The sequence below is a fragment of the Sinocyclocheilus rhinocerous genome, unplaced genomic scaffold (genome assembly GCF_001515625.1).
Source record: "Sinocyclocheilus rhinocerous isolate Xijiao unplaced genomic scaffold, SAMN03320098_v1.1 scaffold3, whole genome shotgun sequence".
In the NCBI taxonomy this organism is placed as follows: domain Eukaryota; kingdom Metazoa; phylum Chordata; class Actinopteri; order Cypriniformes; family Cyprinidae; genus Sinocyclocheilus; species Sinocyclocheilus rhinocerous.
Window position 1 is genome coordinate 29,402 of NW_015658759.1, and position 14,182 is coordinate 43,583.

At 35.1% G+C, this 14,182-nt stretch overlaps 2 protein-coding genes across 2 annotated transcripts; both read right to left on the reverse strand.

Moving 5' to 3' along the window:
* Positions 1-5,661: 5,661 nt before the first annotated feature.
* Positions 5,662-11,194, reverse strand: LOC107722973 (protein disulfide-isomerase-like). The gene is made up of 11 exons (XM_016531476.1): positions 10,927-11,194; positions 9,801-10,007; positions 9,574-9,707; positions 9,280-9,417; positions 7,629-7,745; positions 7,306-7,431; positions 6,938-7,135; positions 6,729-6,849; positions 6,472-6,653; positions 5,961-6,092; positions 5,662-5,847 (listed from the first exon to the last, which is right to left on the reverse strand). The coding sequence occupies exons 1-11, from the start codon at positions 11,165-11,167 to the stop codon at positions 5,782-5,784; spliced, it is 1,662 nt and encodes a 553-aa protein (XP_016386962.1). The 5' UTR covers positions 11,168-11,194; the 3' UTR covers positions 5,662-5,781.
* Positions 11,195-12,731: 1,537 nt separating this feature from the next.
* On the reverse strand, positions 12,732-13,496 carry LOC107722971 (uncharacterized). Its single transcript, XM_016531474.1, has one exon. The coding sequence runs from the start codon at positions 13,494-13,496 to the stop codon at positions 12,732-12,734; it is 765 nt and encodes a 254-aa protein (XP_016386960.1).
* Between the last annotated feature and the right edge of the window lie 686 nt (positions 13,497-14,182).

The following is a 14,182-nucleotide window of genomic DNA, read 5'->3' on the forward strand; positions in this document are numbered from 1 at the left end:
AACCACGTACTTGTCAGGGACATGATAGCGGCAGCGTAGACGAGGAATGACATCCCTTGTTCTGAAATGGAAATATCTCTTTGTTTGCCTAAGCAACAAGAGATGAAACTTAAAAATTGGAATACCATCATCCAAATTATATTCTGGTACTCAACAGAGAGTCATAAATTAGAACCTAACGTTTTAATCTGCAAACTGCCTTCTCTGTTGTTTTATTTGCTTCATTGCAACAAATGGAAATAAATAGAATACAAATTCCAAATTAATAAAAAATGTGAAAACTTGTGATTGGATGAAAGGAAGGCAATTTAAGTTGATACATTTATATATGAAAAGCAAGTTGGGCAAAACAGAATGGTGTAATCACAACACAGATACAATAACTTAAAGAAAACTTTATGTAGGCCAAAATTATATCTCAGCTCTTGAGGATTACTGCTACAAAGCAGTATAAACAAATTAACATGACAGCAAAGAAACAATACAGATAAACATTATGATCAGACCAGTCAGAACAGATCAGACAGCCAGGAATCAGAGAAACAAGAAGTAAAAAGATATATGTGTTAAGATGGACTAGTATCTAAGTGTGCGAACTAGGGAGTAGGTATGAATGAGATTATAGGGTTCCAGCATGTAGGGACAGAGAAACAAAAATGCCTGTCCACAAAGCGATGCTAATTTGTGCTGTAGAGTTCTGAAGATATTGAAGTTGGCCAAATAGTAACACACAATTAAATATATCAGACCTTATATATCAGCAAATAGCCACTGTGCCTTAAATAGTCTTTAAAATAGACTAAAAGAAATAAATAGGCCTTTGAAACCTAAACCGTGAATGTACATTGCATCAGCCCTGAGTTTGCCCAGCTCCTCAACACCTTTTCATATTCAAATGAATTGACATGAGAATGCAATTTGTGACAACTTAGACCTTATTGCAGATGGAAAATTTCTCACATGAGTTGTGATTTGACCATGTACTCCAAATATGCTTGCAGTCTTTGGATGTTGACAACTTCAGAGTCTCTCATTGGCTTTAAGACGGACTAGTTGTTATACATACATAAGTAGTGATTTGACCATGTACTCCAAATGTGCTTGCAGTCATTGGATGTTAACAACTACAGAGTCTCTCATTGACTTTAAGCCTGACCTGTTGTTATACATTTAATGTGTGTGTACTACGGTGACTACAAGGCCAAATCACAACAAGGCCTTCTCCAAAATGAACACACGGACAACCATGTTATTCCAAAGACTCTCCAGAGACCAGAAATAATATTATTTTAATTTATACTATTTTAATATAATATAATTATATTATAAATCAAATTATAATGTACATTATATTATAATCGCCAAGCATGGCATTACATAGAGAAATGTGATTTGCTAACCCTTACAATTAAATTTCATTGGTCTGCTACCCAGTGCCCATTACCTGACTGATAATAAATTGTTACATTTGATTTTATTCTGTTTTACTCTGTAATTATTGACTCTAGTAGATTACGTTGTATCCTTGTTACCGCATTTCCTGCGTCAGGTTAGTAACGGACTAAAATTCAGTTGAGATGGAGCATTGGGCACACCAACTGTATCTTTAGAGATCCGGCTAACACTTGGTATTAGTTTAAGTGTACTTAGATTGTAAGGGCTTATAGGGAATTTCTGTTTAGGTCAACTGGATGTTGTAGAATAATCAAATGTCAAAATAATAATAATTAGAAATGGTCAAGCAACCAATTTGTTTGACAATCTAAATTCGAAGTCATATTAAAATGGAGTCAGATTAGATAATAAAATTGAGTCAGATTAGAATTGAACTTAAATTGAATAACTTTGCGCACTGAAAAGACCGAACACGCAAGAAACCTTCAGCCACCACTTGATACCTTCCTTGGGCCAAGTGCGTGGACCTCACAAAATTATGTGCAGACCAACTTGCAGGAGTGTTTCAGGACATCTTTAACTTTTCACTGCAGCTCAGCCTTGTCCCTGTTTGCCTTAAATCCTCCATTATTGTACCTGTGCCTAAAAAGTTAGCTGTTACCTGCCTCAATCTTGAAGATTGACTGTGAACATAAAACATCTATTAATTTTTAGTTTTCATTCTTATATAAATGCAATTTATATGCTGTCCTCAGCAGCTGCAGCTCTTACCTGTCTCCCTGTTGGCAGCTGGTGCTACGGACATGGTATATTCAGGTGGTGGTGAAGCTGGAATTTCCTCATAAAGGGGAAAGTCATTGATGTCATTGTATGCAGGGGGTGGAGATCTGGAACCTGCTGCTGCTGTAGTACATGCGGGAATATCCATCTATTACTGAATATAATAAGACAGTATACTTAAGTCATTGAGCTTTTGAAGAAAATTAAAATATGAACGTACGTTGTATGTGTACATTACCTTATGTTAGAAACACTCAGATAATCAGTTAGGTGCTGATTCAGTTATTAAATTAAAGTCTGACAAAATCTAGTGGTAAACTATTTATCTAATCTGTCACACTGAAGTGTTCAAGTTCAGAGGAAAACAAAATCATGATGAGAATAAACTGATTATATCAGTAGTATTACTACAGTAAACCAGGTTATTTTGTCAGCAAACAAAAAATATAAAAATGTTTATAATAATTAGAGAATACATTTTAAGAGCATTTTAAGATAACACATTTGTGTTATCAAGTTCAATAGAAATAAAATCATATGAGTACTAATCATATAGGTATACTTCAGACCCATGACCCATTTTATAAGAAAAAGACTGAATAAAATAATTCATTCCACATTCTAAAACATCATATAATTGTCACAGTTATGTTCAGTTTTAGTTTGTTTTCTTTCCTCACATGTTCCCTTGACCTAGTTTCCCGCCTGTGTCTGATTGTGCCATTCTGTTCAGGTGTGTCTCATCATTATCCTAGTTTGGTCTGTATATTTAAGTTGCTCCCTTTCTGTTGATCATTTGTCGGGTCTCGCCAACGTTACATGTGTGTCAAGCCTCCCTTCTGTTTGGAATTACCTTCTGTGGAATTATTAAAGACTATTTATCTTCATCTTCGTCTTCGTACATGTTCATTGACACAGCATTGTGACAATAATGTGCTATACTTGTGTTTATATCTAACTCATTTCAATCTTTCAGGTTTTTTCCATTCTGGATCAAACTCAAAAAGTTTGTGTTACCAGCCAAGATCCTGAACAAGTATGATAGGAATGAAAACAGCACAAGGGGGAAAAACTGTCACTGTTAAAAATGTAAAACAAAGTTATGTCCTTATATGAACCTCATCCCTTACAAAAATCAACCATGGTTTTATTGGGTATAGTAACCATGTTTTTTGTTTCTTTGGCGTATTGTTTATCATTTGTATAACCACAGTTTTACTACAAATACCATGGTTAAACTATGGTTAATGTAGCAAAACCATGGTTAATTTGTGGTTACCTTGGTTTAACTATAGTAACCATGGTATTTTGGTTTTATTTGTAGTAAAAGCATGTCTTTCTACTAAACATTTATACATTTTATCACAGTATGTAAATTTTGCTGTACGTAGGGAATTATTGAATGTTCGTCTTTTTGACAAATCATAGCTGTTCCTTCATACATGAATCATGTTTCATATACAAGTTGTAATAACACAGGCCACCTCATGCCATACTTTGTGTTTCACCGTACTTCAAAATCCTTTAAATTATGCACATTTTAAAGTTTCAATTTAAACAGGTGTAAATAGCTGTATTATTCTTACCTGCGTGTTGATACTTCACAGAAAAACTTCCTTTCTTAATGACATCACTGCCTGACTCACTCTACCTGTTTACCTGTTCATCTTTACTATATGTGCATTCCACTGCAGCAAAGAGGAATGTGACTTGCAGTTACAGTGAACATGCCTTAGGGTGAGTAAAAAATTAAATGCTTTACACAGGCATGTTAAATGTATTCTATTATGATTTGGCCAAATGGTATGATCCAATAATTAACTGGGTAACACTTTAGAATAGGGAACACATATTCACATATCCAGTTTTCCCTCAATAAACTCTATAAAAAGGAAATAAAAAATGTGCTGCTTATTAATAGTTAGTGAGGTAGTTGTTAAGTTTAGGTATGTGGTAAATTAAGGGATATAAAATATGGTCATGCAGAATAAGGCATTAATATGTGCTTTATGAGTACTAATAAACAGCTAATATGCTAGTAATTTGCATGCTAAGAAGCAGCTAGTTAGTAGTGATAACTGGCCCTTAAAATAAAGTGTTACCATTAATTGTATTGATATTAATACTCCTTTCCTATCTACTGTATCATGGCATGAGAAGAATATATCTTGCTGTAGCAGTGTTGCTTATGAAATATTTAGAGTACAAACATGGATGTTGTATCATAAATGTGGCCAAAGGACAATAATGAATGAATTCATCATTTATTTACTGTGAAAATAAAGGCCATGCTATCAACAAATGCACTAAAAAATCATATGGGGGAAACCTCCAAAATCAAAAGATAAAAAGGAAAAGTAATGCAGTAGTGATAGTGATTGTCATTAGGTACTCTGACAGTAATACAGTATTTTCATTTTATTACAGTAAAAACAGAAAGAAGTATATACTGTAAATGCAGTAAAACACCACCATGATGTAGACATTTATTTATGTATTGATTGATTGATTGATTGATTGATTGATTGGTTGATTGATTGGTTGATTGATTGATTGATTGACTGATTGATTGATTGATTGACATAACAGTAATGAAAATTTGGATGTAAAATGTGATTAACTTAATGGTCATAAAAATAGGCTTCATTTAGGCTTCAATCCAGGCATGTTCTTTACAATTTAGTGAGATTCATCCATATACTGCTCTGAAGCCAAATACTGGTACTGATAGTGTCTAACTGATCTCACACCACAGAAATTAATTAAAGACCAGGGCCATGAATAAAAACCTTAACATGTTAAATTATTTGTATTCAATTTAGTCAGTTATGTAGTTTGTTGAAATGGTCTAGTGCAGAAAAAAATGACATTAAAGGGATAGTTCACCCAAAAATGAAAATTAGCCCATTATTTACTCACCCTCAAGCCATCCTAGGCGTATATGACTTCCTTCTTTCAGATGAACCCAATCGGAGTTATATTAAAAATTGTCTTTGATCTTCCAAGCTGTTTAATGGCAGTCAGCGGGTGTTGCAGTTCATCAGTCCAGTTCATCAGAAGTGAAATAAAGCGCATCCATCCATAATAAAAAGTGTCTCACAAGGCTCCGGGGGGTGAACAAATGCCTCCTGTAGCGAATCGATGCGTTTTTGTAAGAAAAATATCCATATTCAAAACGTAATAATCACTTTAATCTAGCTTGTGCCAACAGTTGTACAGGGAAGCAGCTCTGGGAGAATGATGTAAGATGTCGGCGTTGCGCATGCGCCGGTGAATGTCGTGAAAACCAACGTTTGTTAACAGGAGCAAAGGAAGCAAAGTTTCCTTACTTTAGCAAACGAAAACCAGTCTCCTCTTAGCTTATATCGAAATCATCCGACATTCTTCTTTATAAATCCTCATTTTGTACTTCTAATTAGTGACCGTTGTTTTGTTTTGATCTCTCAAGTCATATACACCTAGGATGCCTTGAGGGTAAGAAATTCATGGGCTAATTTTCATTTTTGGGTGAACTAAACCTTTAACCTGATAAAACGCATTTGGCTCATTGGCATAAATCTCACACTGATCTGATTCAGTGCAAATGAGTTGATTTATGTCTTGTTTTTAAAGCTCATCCTTGCTGGTTTCATTGGTAGAGTTTGGTGACTCTTTTATCGGTTCATCTGACACCTGAAAAGCAGAAACGCACCAACTATATTACTCAAATCAATGAGTTCAGGTTTTTTTTTTATTTGCTCGTAATAACAGGAAATAATAAAGCCATCTGTTGGCTTTTGACTAACCTCATCTTCATCATCATCAACATCACCTTCGTCCTCATCATCTTCTTTACTCTCTTCTTCTGGTAACACTCCTCCATTATCCAGGAACTTTGAGAAAGTCTCCAAATCTCTATTTCCATTATAGTCAACAATCTGATTTCACAAAGTATTTTAAAAGCATTTGTCAGTACCAACATGCTCAAGTCAAGTCACATTTGTTTGTGTGACGCTTTTAAATTTGGTGACAATAAAAGCAATCCAGCAGTTGAGATATGCAACCTAGTATATATTGTATAGTATATATGCAGATAAAGTAGGACATACTTAAATATCCAACTTTATATAAAAAGCTGGGCAATAATATAGTTACATTTTACAATGAAAAAAAAAACAGCAGTTGAGATTTGCTATTTAGTATATATACAGCAAATCTCAAACTTTAAAAAATATAATATATAAACTAAAATAAAACACTATTTAATGCCCTTTTACAATATAACATCTTTAAGAGAGAGTGTGTGTTGTTGCAAACCTTCTTTTCAGCCCCAGCTGGAAAGAATTTAATGCTAGGAAATCCCTGTATAGTGACATTTTCCACATCATTTTCTGTAGCATCCATCTTCGCAATGACTATGTTCTCATGGTCTTTGTACTTCTCGCCCAACTCATCCCATATAGGAGCCAGTTGCTGACAGTGACCACACCATGGAGCATCTGTGAGAAGGGCATAAATGTTAAAGCCATTATTAATTTTTTTATTTCAGTTTGAGAAGATAAGTGCTAACTTACAGAATTCCACAAAGACGTTCTTAGTCTCATGAAAAGCCACTTTGTTGAAGTTCTTCCCAACAAGGACTTTAACTGGATTCTTGTTCCAGTCCTCTGGAATTTCTTGAGTCTTCAAAAAGGGCTAGATTAAAGTACACACTGTTTTTTAGTAGCAAATTCAGAAAACAAAAATAGAATATTAAAAATTATAATATTGCTGCATTACACACCTTCACGGTACCATCTAGAACACCCTGGCAAAATGTTCTCAGTGTATCTTTGTTGATGGTTGATCCTTCCATTGCATATGTCACCACTTTCTCAGTGTTGATCAGGCGAATAATAGGAGCATCATTTGCAGAGACGCTGAAGTACTTCAGCACATGATCCACTTTGTCAGACGTAACATCTAATGTGATGAAAAGCACCTACACACATACACACAGACTATGAGTATGACAAGATTAAAAACAGCTCTCTAGACCAATATAATTTGATTCTGTAAAGTAAACTTATATTAAACATCACATTAATATGTTAATTAAATTAAATTATTTAGTTAAAATTTAGCTATTTATTTAGAAGAAAAAAAACTTACTTTTTCCTTAAACTCACTAGCAACATCTCTAAAATCTTCTAGCAGTGCATTCTGGGATTCCACAGTTGTATTAATGAATACAAGCATGTGATTACGAACCTTAGAGCTAAAAATTTGTTCAGCATTCTGCAGAAAGATAATATAAATTTAAAAAGTGTGAAATTAAAATATGTTTTTGTTTTTGTAACAAAAACAGTGATAAACTTCATTAGCATAAATTCTAAAGTTTTATTCACGCACATATTTTAAAAAAATATTTTAAAGACAATTTTTTTTTAGCAACTGTTTGTTCATGGGTTACTGAAGTAATTTTGAAGTTTTACCTCTTCATTAAATGGAATGACAAGTTTCATACTGTTGGTATGGATGAATGAAATCACCTCCACTTTGTCTAGCTTGCTTTCCTCAGTGAGTGGCATGTCTGCCCGCTTTTCATCAAACTGGAATATACACAAAGAGAAGGACATGTGGGATTGTGATGGAAACATAGTTGAGCAAACTACACATTATTTTTAAAATTACATCCTGTTTTCTTAAACAAGAAAACAGTATTTCAAAGTGAACGAATCTTCCATTTCAGGCACACACTGGATATTTTGTTTACTTAAGTCTCAAGCGTGTGGCTTTCACTGTCCTTAAAGACGCATTCCATTGGTTGCACCAACTGACTGAACACGCCCCCTTTGCTGAACGAGTCCGTGTTTTATTGTAGAACGAGACTCAGCGGCACTGAATGTAGGCCTTGTCATCGGTCTAACTTATTTACATTAAGGAGAGAAAGGGAATTGTGTAAAATGACTGATGACCATACAAAATTAACTATTTCCCCGTCAGCGTTTTTTTTTTAAGTTGCCAGCCACCGCCAGCATTTTTGATCATTTTTGCAAAACTTTCATGGCACCCAGAATATTTTGTTGTAGAACAGAGTCCCTGCTTTAAAAAACAAAAACAAAAAACGTTTTATTCTAGCTTAATGCAATTTTTTTTTTTTTTTTCAACACTTGAATGTGGGTAGTTGTATTTAAATAAAAAAACATTTTAACAAAAAGCTGAGAAAATCTCATTTTTGTAATGTAATGTCTTGATCAGATTCAAAACGATGATCAAAACATGGATGGAATTGATCGCTTCCATTAACACATCCAAATTTTGCATGGTCCTATCCACCTTATTCCTACGCCCCATGATGAATTATGGGTGTAACTTCTTGTAGAACAGAGTCCCTGCTTTAAAAAACAAAAACAAAAAACGTTTTATTCTAGCTTAATGCAATTTTTTTTTTTTTTTTTCAACACTTGAATGTGGGTAGTTGTATTTAAATAAAAAAACATTTTAACAAAAAGCTGAGAAAATCTCATTTTTGTAATGTAATGTCTTGATCAGATTCAAAACGATGATCAAAACATGGATGGAATTGATCGCTTCCATTAACACATCCAAATTTTGCATGGTCCTATCCACCTTATTCCTACGCCCCATGATGAATTATGGGTGTAACTTCCGTCAAGCTGTAAACAGTCAGTGAAAGGCTCGCTCTATCAACACAATAATATGTTTTTCTTTTAAACTGGGTAAAATTAGATGACATTATTCTCAGGGGCATCGCTATGGTTTCTAGGCCCCTTGAACAGCATATTGACTCGGGCCCCCTCCATGATCGCGTTCCAGGCCCCTTCTCCCTCGTCGGGCCCTTGGAATCATCCTAAAATTCTTCCGGAGTCTCTTTCTCGAAGTAGTTTTATAATCATGCAAATTTTCTTATTTCAGTCAAATTGTGCTTTTAGTGACTCGGTTGATTGAATGATTCAATGACTCACTCATTTCACACAAAAAGATTCACTTGTTGCGATGTAACCTGTAGAATGAATCAGTGAGTGACGAATCTCCTCAGACAATGAATTTGAATCAGTGGGATGAATCAAAATACCCACCAATAGCAGTAACAAACTGTAGTGCTAGGAGTATTGGGATTACCTTCTTGAAGAGCACCAATGAGTCACTTTTTACATCATACTTCTTGAAGAGCTCTGGGTTGCTTGTGATGCCGAAGTTAACATCCACTGCTATTAATGTTACATCATAGAATGTCTTTGCCTTATCGCCTTCCAAATCCTGGGATTGAGAGAGCAAATTAATAATAACTTTTTCAATGATAAATCTTTTGTTGTAAATGGGGAGTGTAATGTATGTTTTACTAGAGCACTCTGGTTATAAGGCAATGTTAGATCTTAAAAGTCAGTGACTTTATGCAAACAATAGGTAATTTACCTGGAAGAATCCAACCACAACCACATCATTTGCATCCAGTAGAGCCTCTGCACTCTTCACATCATTGAGAACCGTAGCGCTGGGCCCCGTGTGCCTCTCCAGCCACCTTGTGATTCCTGTTACCGTTCGCTTTCCTGTTCAAATCACAGAATAATCCTATAAGAAATATGCCTATGTATGAAAATAACATCACATATTCAAACACACCAAACAAATAAATGTATTACCAGAAAAATCAGTGACATTTTGCCTGTTGCCATCTTTGAAGAATTTAAGTGTGGGAAAGCTGTCCACATTGAACTCTGCTGCAAGGTCTCTCTCTTCTGTCGCCTCCACTTTGGCCAGTCGTACTTCAGATGACCCATTTTTCAGTAATCCAGCCACTTCTGCATAAATGGGTTCCAGACTGCGACAGTGACCACACCATGGAGTGTCTTTTTTATGTTTTGAAAGACAAAAGCAAGTTTTATACCAGCATCTCATTCATATATAAGACACATTGGGGCTAGTTGTCACACTAGAACGTCACAAAGGCTATATTTCAGTAACTAAAAGGTTTTGAGTCAAATTTCAGACATAGAGTTTTATGAATCGCTCAAATGCTTTTGAACTTTCTATCCAACAAATCCTGAAAAACATTGATAATAATAAAAAAAACGTTTCTTGAGGAACTTGAGAGAAATCATCTTATTATTCTATCGAATGATTTTTGAAAGCTCATACTAAAGGCTGCCATCACATGAATAAATTATATTTTACAATATATTAAAATGTAAAACAGTTAAGTTATAATAATATTTCATACTAATATTTTTGAACGTAATGTATACTGTATATAAACCAAAGTTTTTTTTAAATAAATATTACAAGAATAAAAAGTATAGACTATACTACTTTAGTGTCAGTTCATGTAATTCAGAATTAAGTGCATAAATGTAACAACTTACATTCATAATGTCAGTTTTTTTTTTTACCTTTGTCCTCTAACATTTTACTGCAATGACAATATCACAATAAACAAATGTAACATTTGCATAACTGGCCCTCCTTTCAAGCGTGGGAGAAATAACAGGTGCGCTCCTTATCGATGATGTGTCAAGCAAACGTTAGCAATCTTTGAACTTTTCTTGTGCTGCTCATAGATAGAATAGGTTAAATGCATGCAACTAGATATAAAAATAGTTTTTAAGTGAAATAAACACGTTTTTCTTCTCATTTTGAACACCCATTGCAGTGAAAAGATATTGCACAGTGTTTTCTTGCATTAATTAGACAAAGATCAGAATGACCATTTGTAAGCCCAATAATTCTAGTCATTATATAGTTCAAAGGAAAGTCATATAGGGTACTCACAAAATTCCACAAGCAGGTACTTGTTCTCACTGAGAGCCCTATCAAAGTTGACACTATGAAGGACCAAAACGTCTTTCTCTTCTGTAATTTCATCTGTCTTTTCTGGTTTCTCTGGTTCTGTATCTTCTTCAGAGCTGTCCTCAACGTTTTCGTCTCCTTTGTCCTCAGCTGTTTCCTCCTCTGCCCTCACACACAGGCCGCAGAGCAAGAGGGCGAAACCCAGGATGTGTAGAAACCTCATGATCGATCAGTTCAGGGGCCCACAGGGGAAGAGTGCTGAAATGAGCTGTAACATGCTGCTGTCTGCTCTTGTGGTGCTGATAAGAGACCACTGACGCTGACGAATCATTGTAAAGCCTGTGTGGTGCAAATCTACTGGTCTTACTTGTCACTTCACATGTGCTCTAACAGTGAGCCGTTGGAGAGTGGAAATTAACATTAGATTACAGGCAAATACAATAACGTAGAAAATTGATATCTCTTAGTATCCTGAAGAATATATATAGCTTTCTTTCCTGCATGTTTCTTGTTTTGTTATTTAACAGAAGAGCTAGTAGATGAAACCTGTTCTTTGTTTACATTCATTTTAATCAACTTTCTGTACTCTGTATATAATAGATTCAGATGTTATTACAAAATGACCAAACCACGTGTCCATATCTGGCTTTTCTGCCCATGTGCCTCGTTCACTGAGTTCCTCCTGCTCAGACACGTAAGCACTCAGAGCACAGAGATGAAGAAATAACCACATGCACACATGTAATATTTAAACAAATTATGAAATTATAGTGAGGGACATACACTGATGTTCACTTTAGCAATGCACACACACACACACACACACAGATTGTTATTACCAGGAAATGTGTTGAAACCAGCTTACCATGTGCCTCTTACTGTCATTCTTCTATTGTTTCAAAGCCTAATATACATGAATGTGAGTGTTATTACATGGCTGTCTGGAATACTTGATTCTGATTAGTTAATCTAACACTAACTGTATAGCTGACTGCAGACAACGGTATTTTAGTATCACTGATATACTATGAAATTTTTTGTTCATATTTTGAATTATTTTATTTTTATATTTTCTCTTTTCATTTTAGTTTAAGTTAAAGTTTTAGAATTTTTTGTTGTGTGTTTGTGTCATGTTTATTCTTTTTTTATCTAAATATGTCTGTCTATGTCTATATAGTTTTTATTACTTTTTATTTATCAGTTTTAGTTTATTATTGTAGTATTATTGTAAAGTTTTTTATATAATTTTTTTTTCAGTTAGCCTTTTGTTTGTTTGTTTGTTTAAAAAAAAAGCTTTTTTATGATTTTAGTTTTAGTTGACGAAAACAACCCTAACTGCAGGTAAGCAATTTCTTTCATTCATTCAGGTTATATTGGGGTCACATTTGGTCATGTTGTGTCCAGTTGTCGCAGTTTATTTTGTGACTGTGACCTGACTATACATAATTCCTTACTTATTTAGGCCTTGTAAATGTGTGAGGAGTTAGAAGCATTATTGATCACAAACAGGGTATTTTAATAACAAATTGTTGCATACATTTTTTTTGCAAAATAATTATCTTTTTATACATGAAAACATACTTAAGCATAAGAATGATCAATTAAACTGAGTAGTATTTTAAATTGACTTTTAACTTTTAATTGACTAAATTAACTTTTTTTTTTAAATGTCACAATATCTTGTGCAGATATTTTTCCAGAAAACAATACAAACATTAAGAACAAGAAGAAATGTATCAAGAACAAATTGACAACATGACATTTTGTGTAGAAGATGGGCTGATTGATTATGATAGTGGATAGTCACAGTTAAATTCATTGGGATTCTCTCTGTCCATGGCCCAGTGAGCAAGTAAATCACTGAAGTCTGGGGTGCTTGAGCTACTGAGAGTCCCTGAGATACTGGAGCTGGTCATGGTGCAAACGCTCGAGTTACTGAACATGCTCAATGACGTGTTGATGTTAATGGAGCTCTCTGATGTGTTGATCATACTGCGCGAGTTATCTTGCATGCTTGTATCACCTAACATGTCAAGTTGTTGTGCGAAAGGCTCTGTCCAGAAGCTGACTGGCAGGCGACGTTGGCTCATGGGTAAACCCCGCCCTTTCCTTTGAGCGTCTTGAAAGAGCTCTGCAAGGGGCCCGAGCGACTCAGGCTCCTCCCCCTGCCCTGATGATGCTACTTTGATGAAGTCGGCATAGTATCGCTGGCGGCCCCCGACTTTCGGACATGGTTTCTCTGCATAAATGTCACAGGCATCAGGGTCTTGGCTTCGCCCGAAGTAGCGCTGGACATCGCTGCTAATGAGTTCAGCAAACCGCAGGAGCTGATTGGTCATCTCAGCGTTATTGGGGTACGAATCAAAACTCCATGGCTCTTCCTCTTGAGACTCACTGGCTAATGCATCCTCTTCCTCCTCCAAACTGTCCTCTCTCAGCTCCTCTTCATATTCTTCTTCAGTCTCCTCCTCATCCTCAGCCGGAAAGAAGCAAGGAGGAAAGGGTTTCGCCAAACCCAGATTACTCAGTGTCCTGATAACACTTGCTGCCATCCTATGAAGGAAATTGTAGGTATATAGAAATATAAATATACACCAGGTGGGGCAAGATGTCACAAGTAAAGGGCTATATCTCAGTAATACTGTATGGTTGGTTCATTTTTTTTTAATAAATGCCAGATTGGGGAAAGTAGTAACCTAACATTTAGATTGGTAATCTTACACAATTTATTACCTGATTTATTTATTTACAACAATAATAATAATAATTATTATTATTATTATTATTATTAAAAATGGTTGCCCAACAACTTTACAATAAATTGCATAAGATCACTGATACAAATTATATTTCACAGGTTTTTATTACAGAAAAATTATAAGAAAGAAAGAAAGAAAGAAAGAAATGTGTTCTTTAAAAACTCACAGAATATAGGCTATATCTGTGTGTGTGTGTGTGTGTGCCTGGTATTTATTACGTTATGGGGACCAAATGTCCCATGTCCCAGGACATTTTTGAGGTCCCCATGAGGAAACAAGCTTATAAATCATACAGAATGAGTTTTTTTGAGAAAGTAAAAATGCACAAAGTTTCCTGTAAGGGGTAGGTTTAGGGGTAGGGTTGGTGTAGGGCAATAGCACATACAGTTTGTACAGTATAAAAACCATTACGCCTATGGAATGTCCCCATAAAACATGGAAACACAACGTGTGTGTGTGTGAGAGAGAGAGAGTGTGTG

Coding starts and splice junctions, on each gene's coding strand:
- LOC107722973 (XM_016531476.1), bottom strand. CDS start 11,167: ATGAGGTTTCTACACATCCTGGGTTTCGCCCTCTTGCTCTGCGGCCTG. Junction 6,093..6,471: donor CAGCTGGGGCTGAAAAGAAG/GTTTGCAACAAC, acceptor TTGTGAAATCAG/ATTGTTGACTATAATGGAAA. Junction 5,848..5,960: donor TTGATGATGATGAAGATGAG/GTTAGTCAAAAG, acceptor TCTGCTTTTCAG/GTGTCAGATGAACCGATAAA.
- LOC107722971 (XM_016531474.1), bottom strand. CDS start 13,496: ATGGCAGCAAGTGTTATCAGGACACTGAGTAATCTGGGTTTGGCGAAA.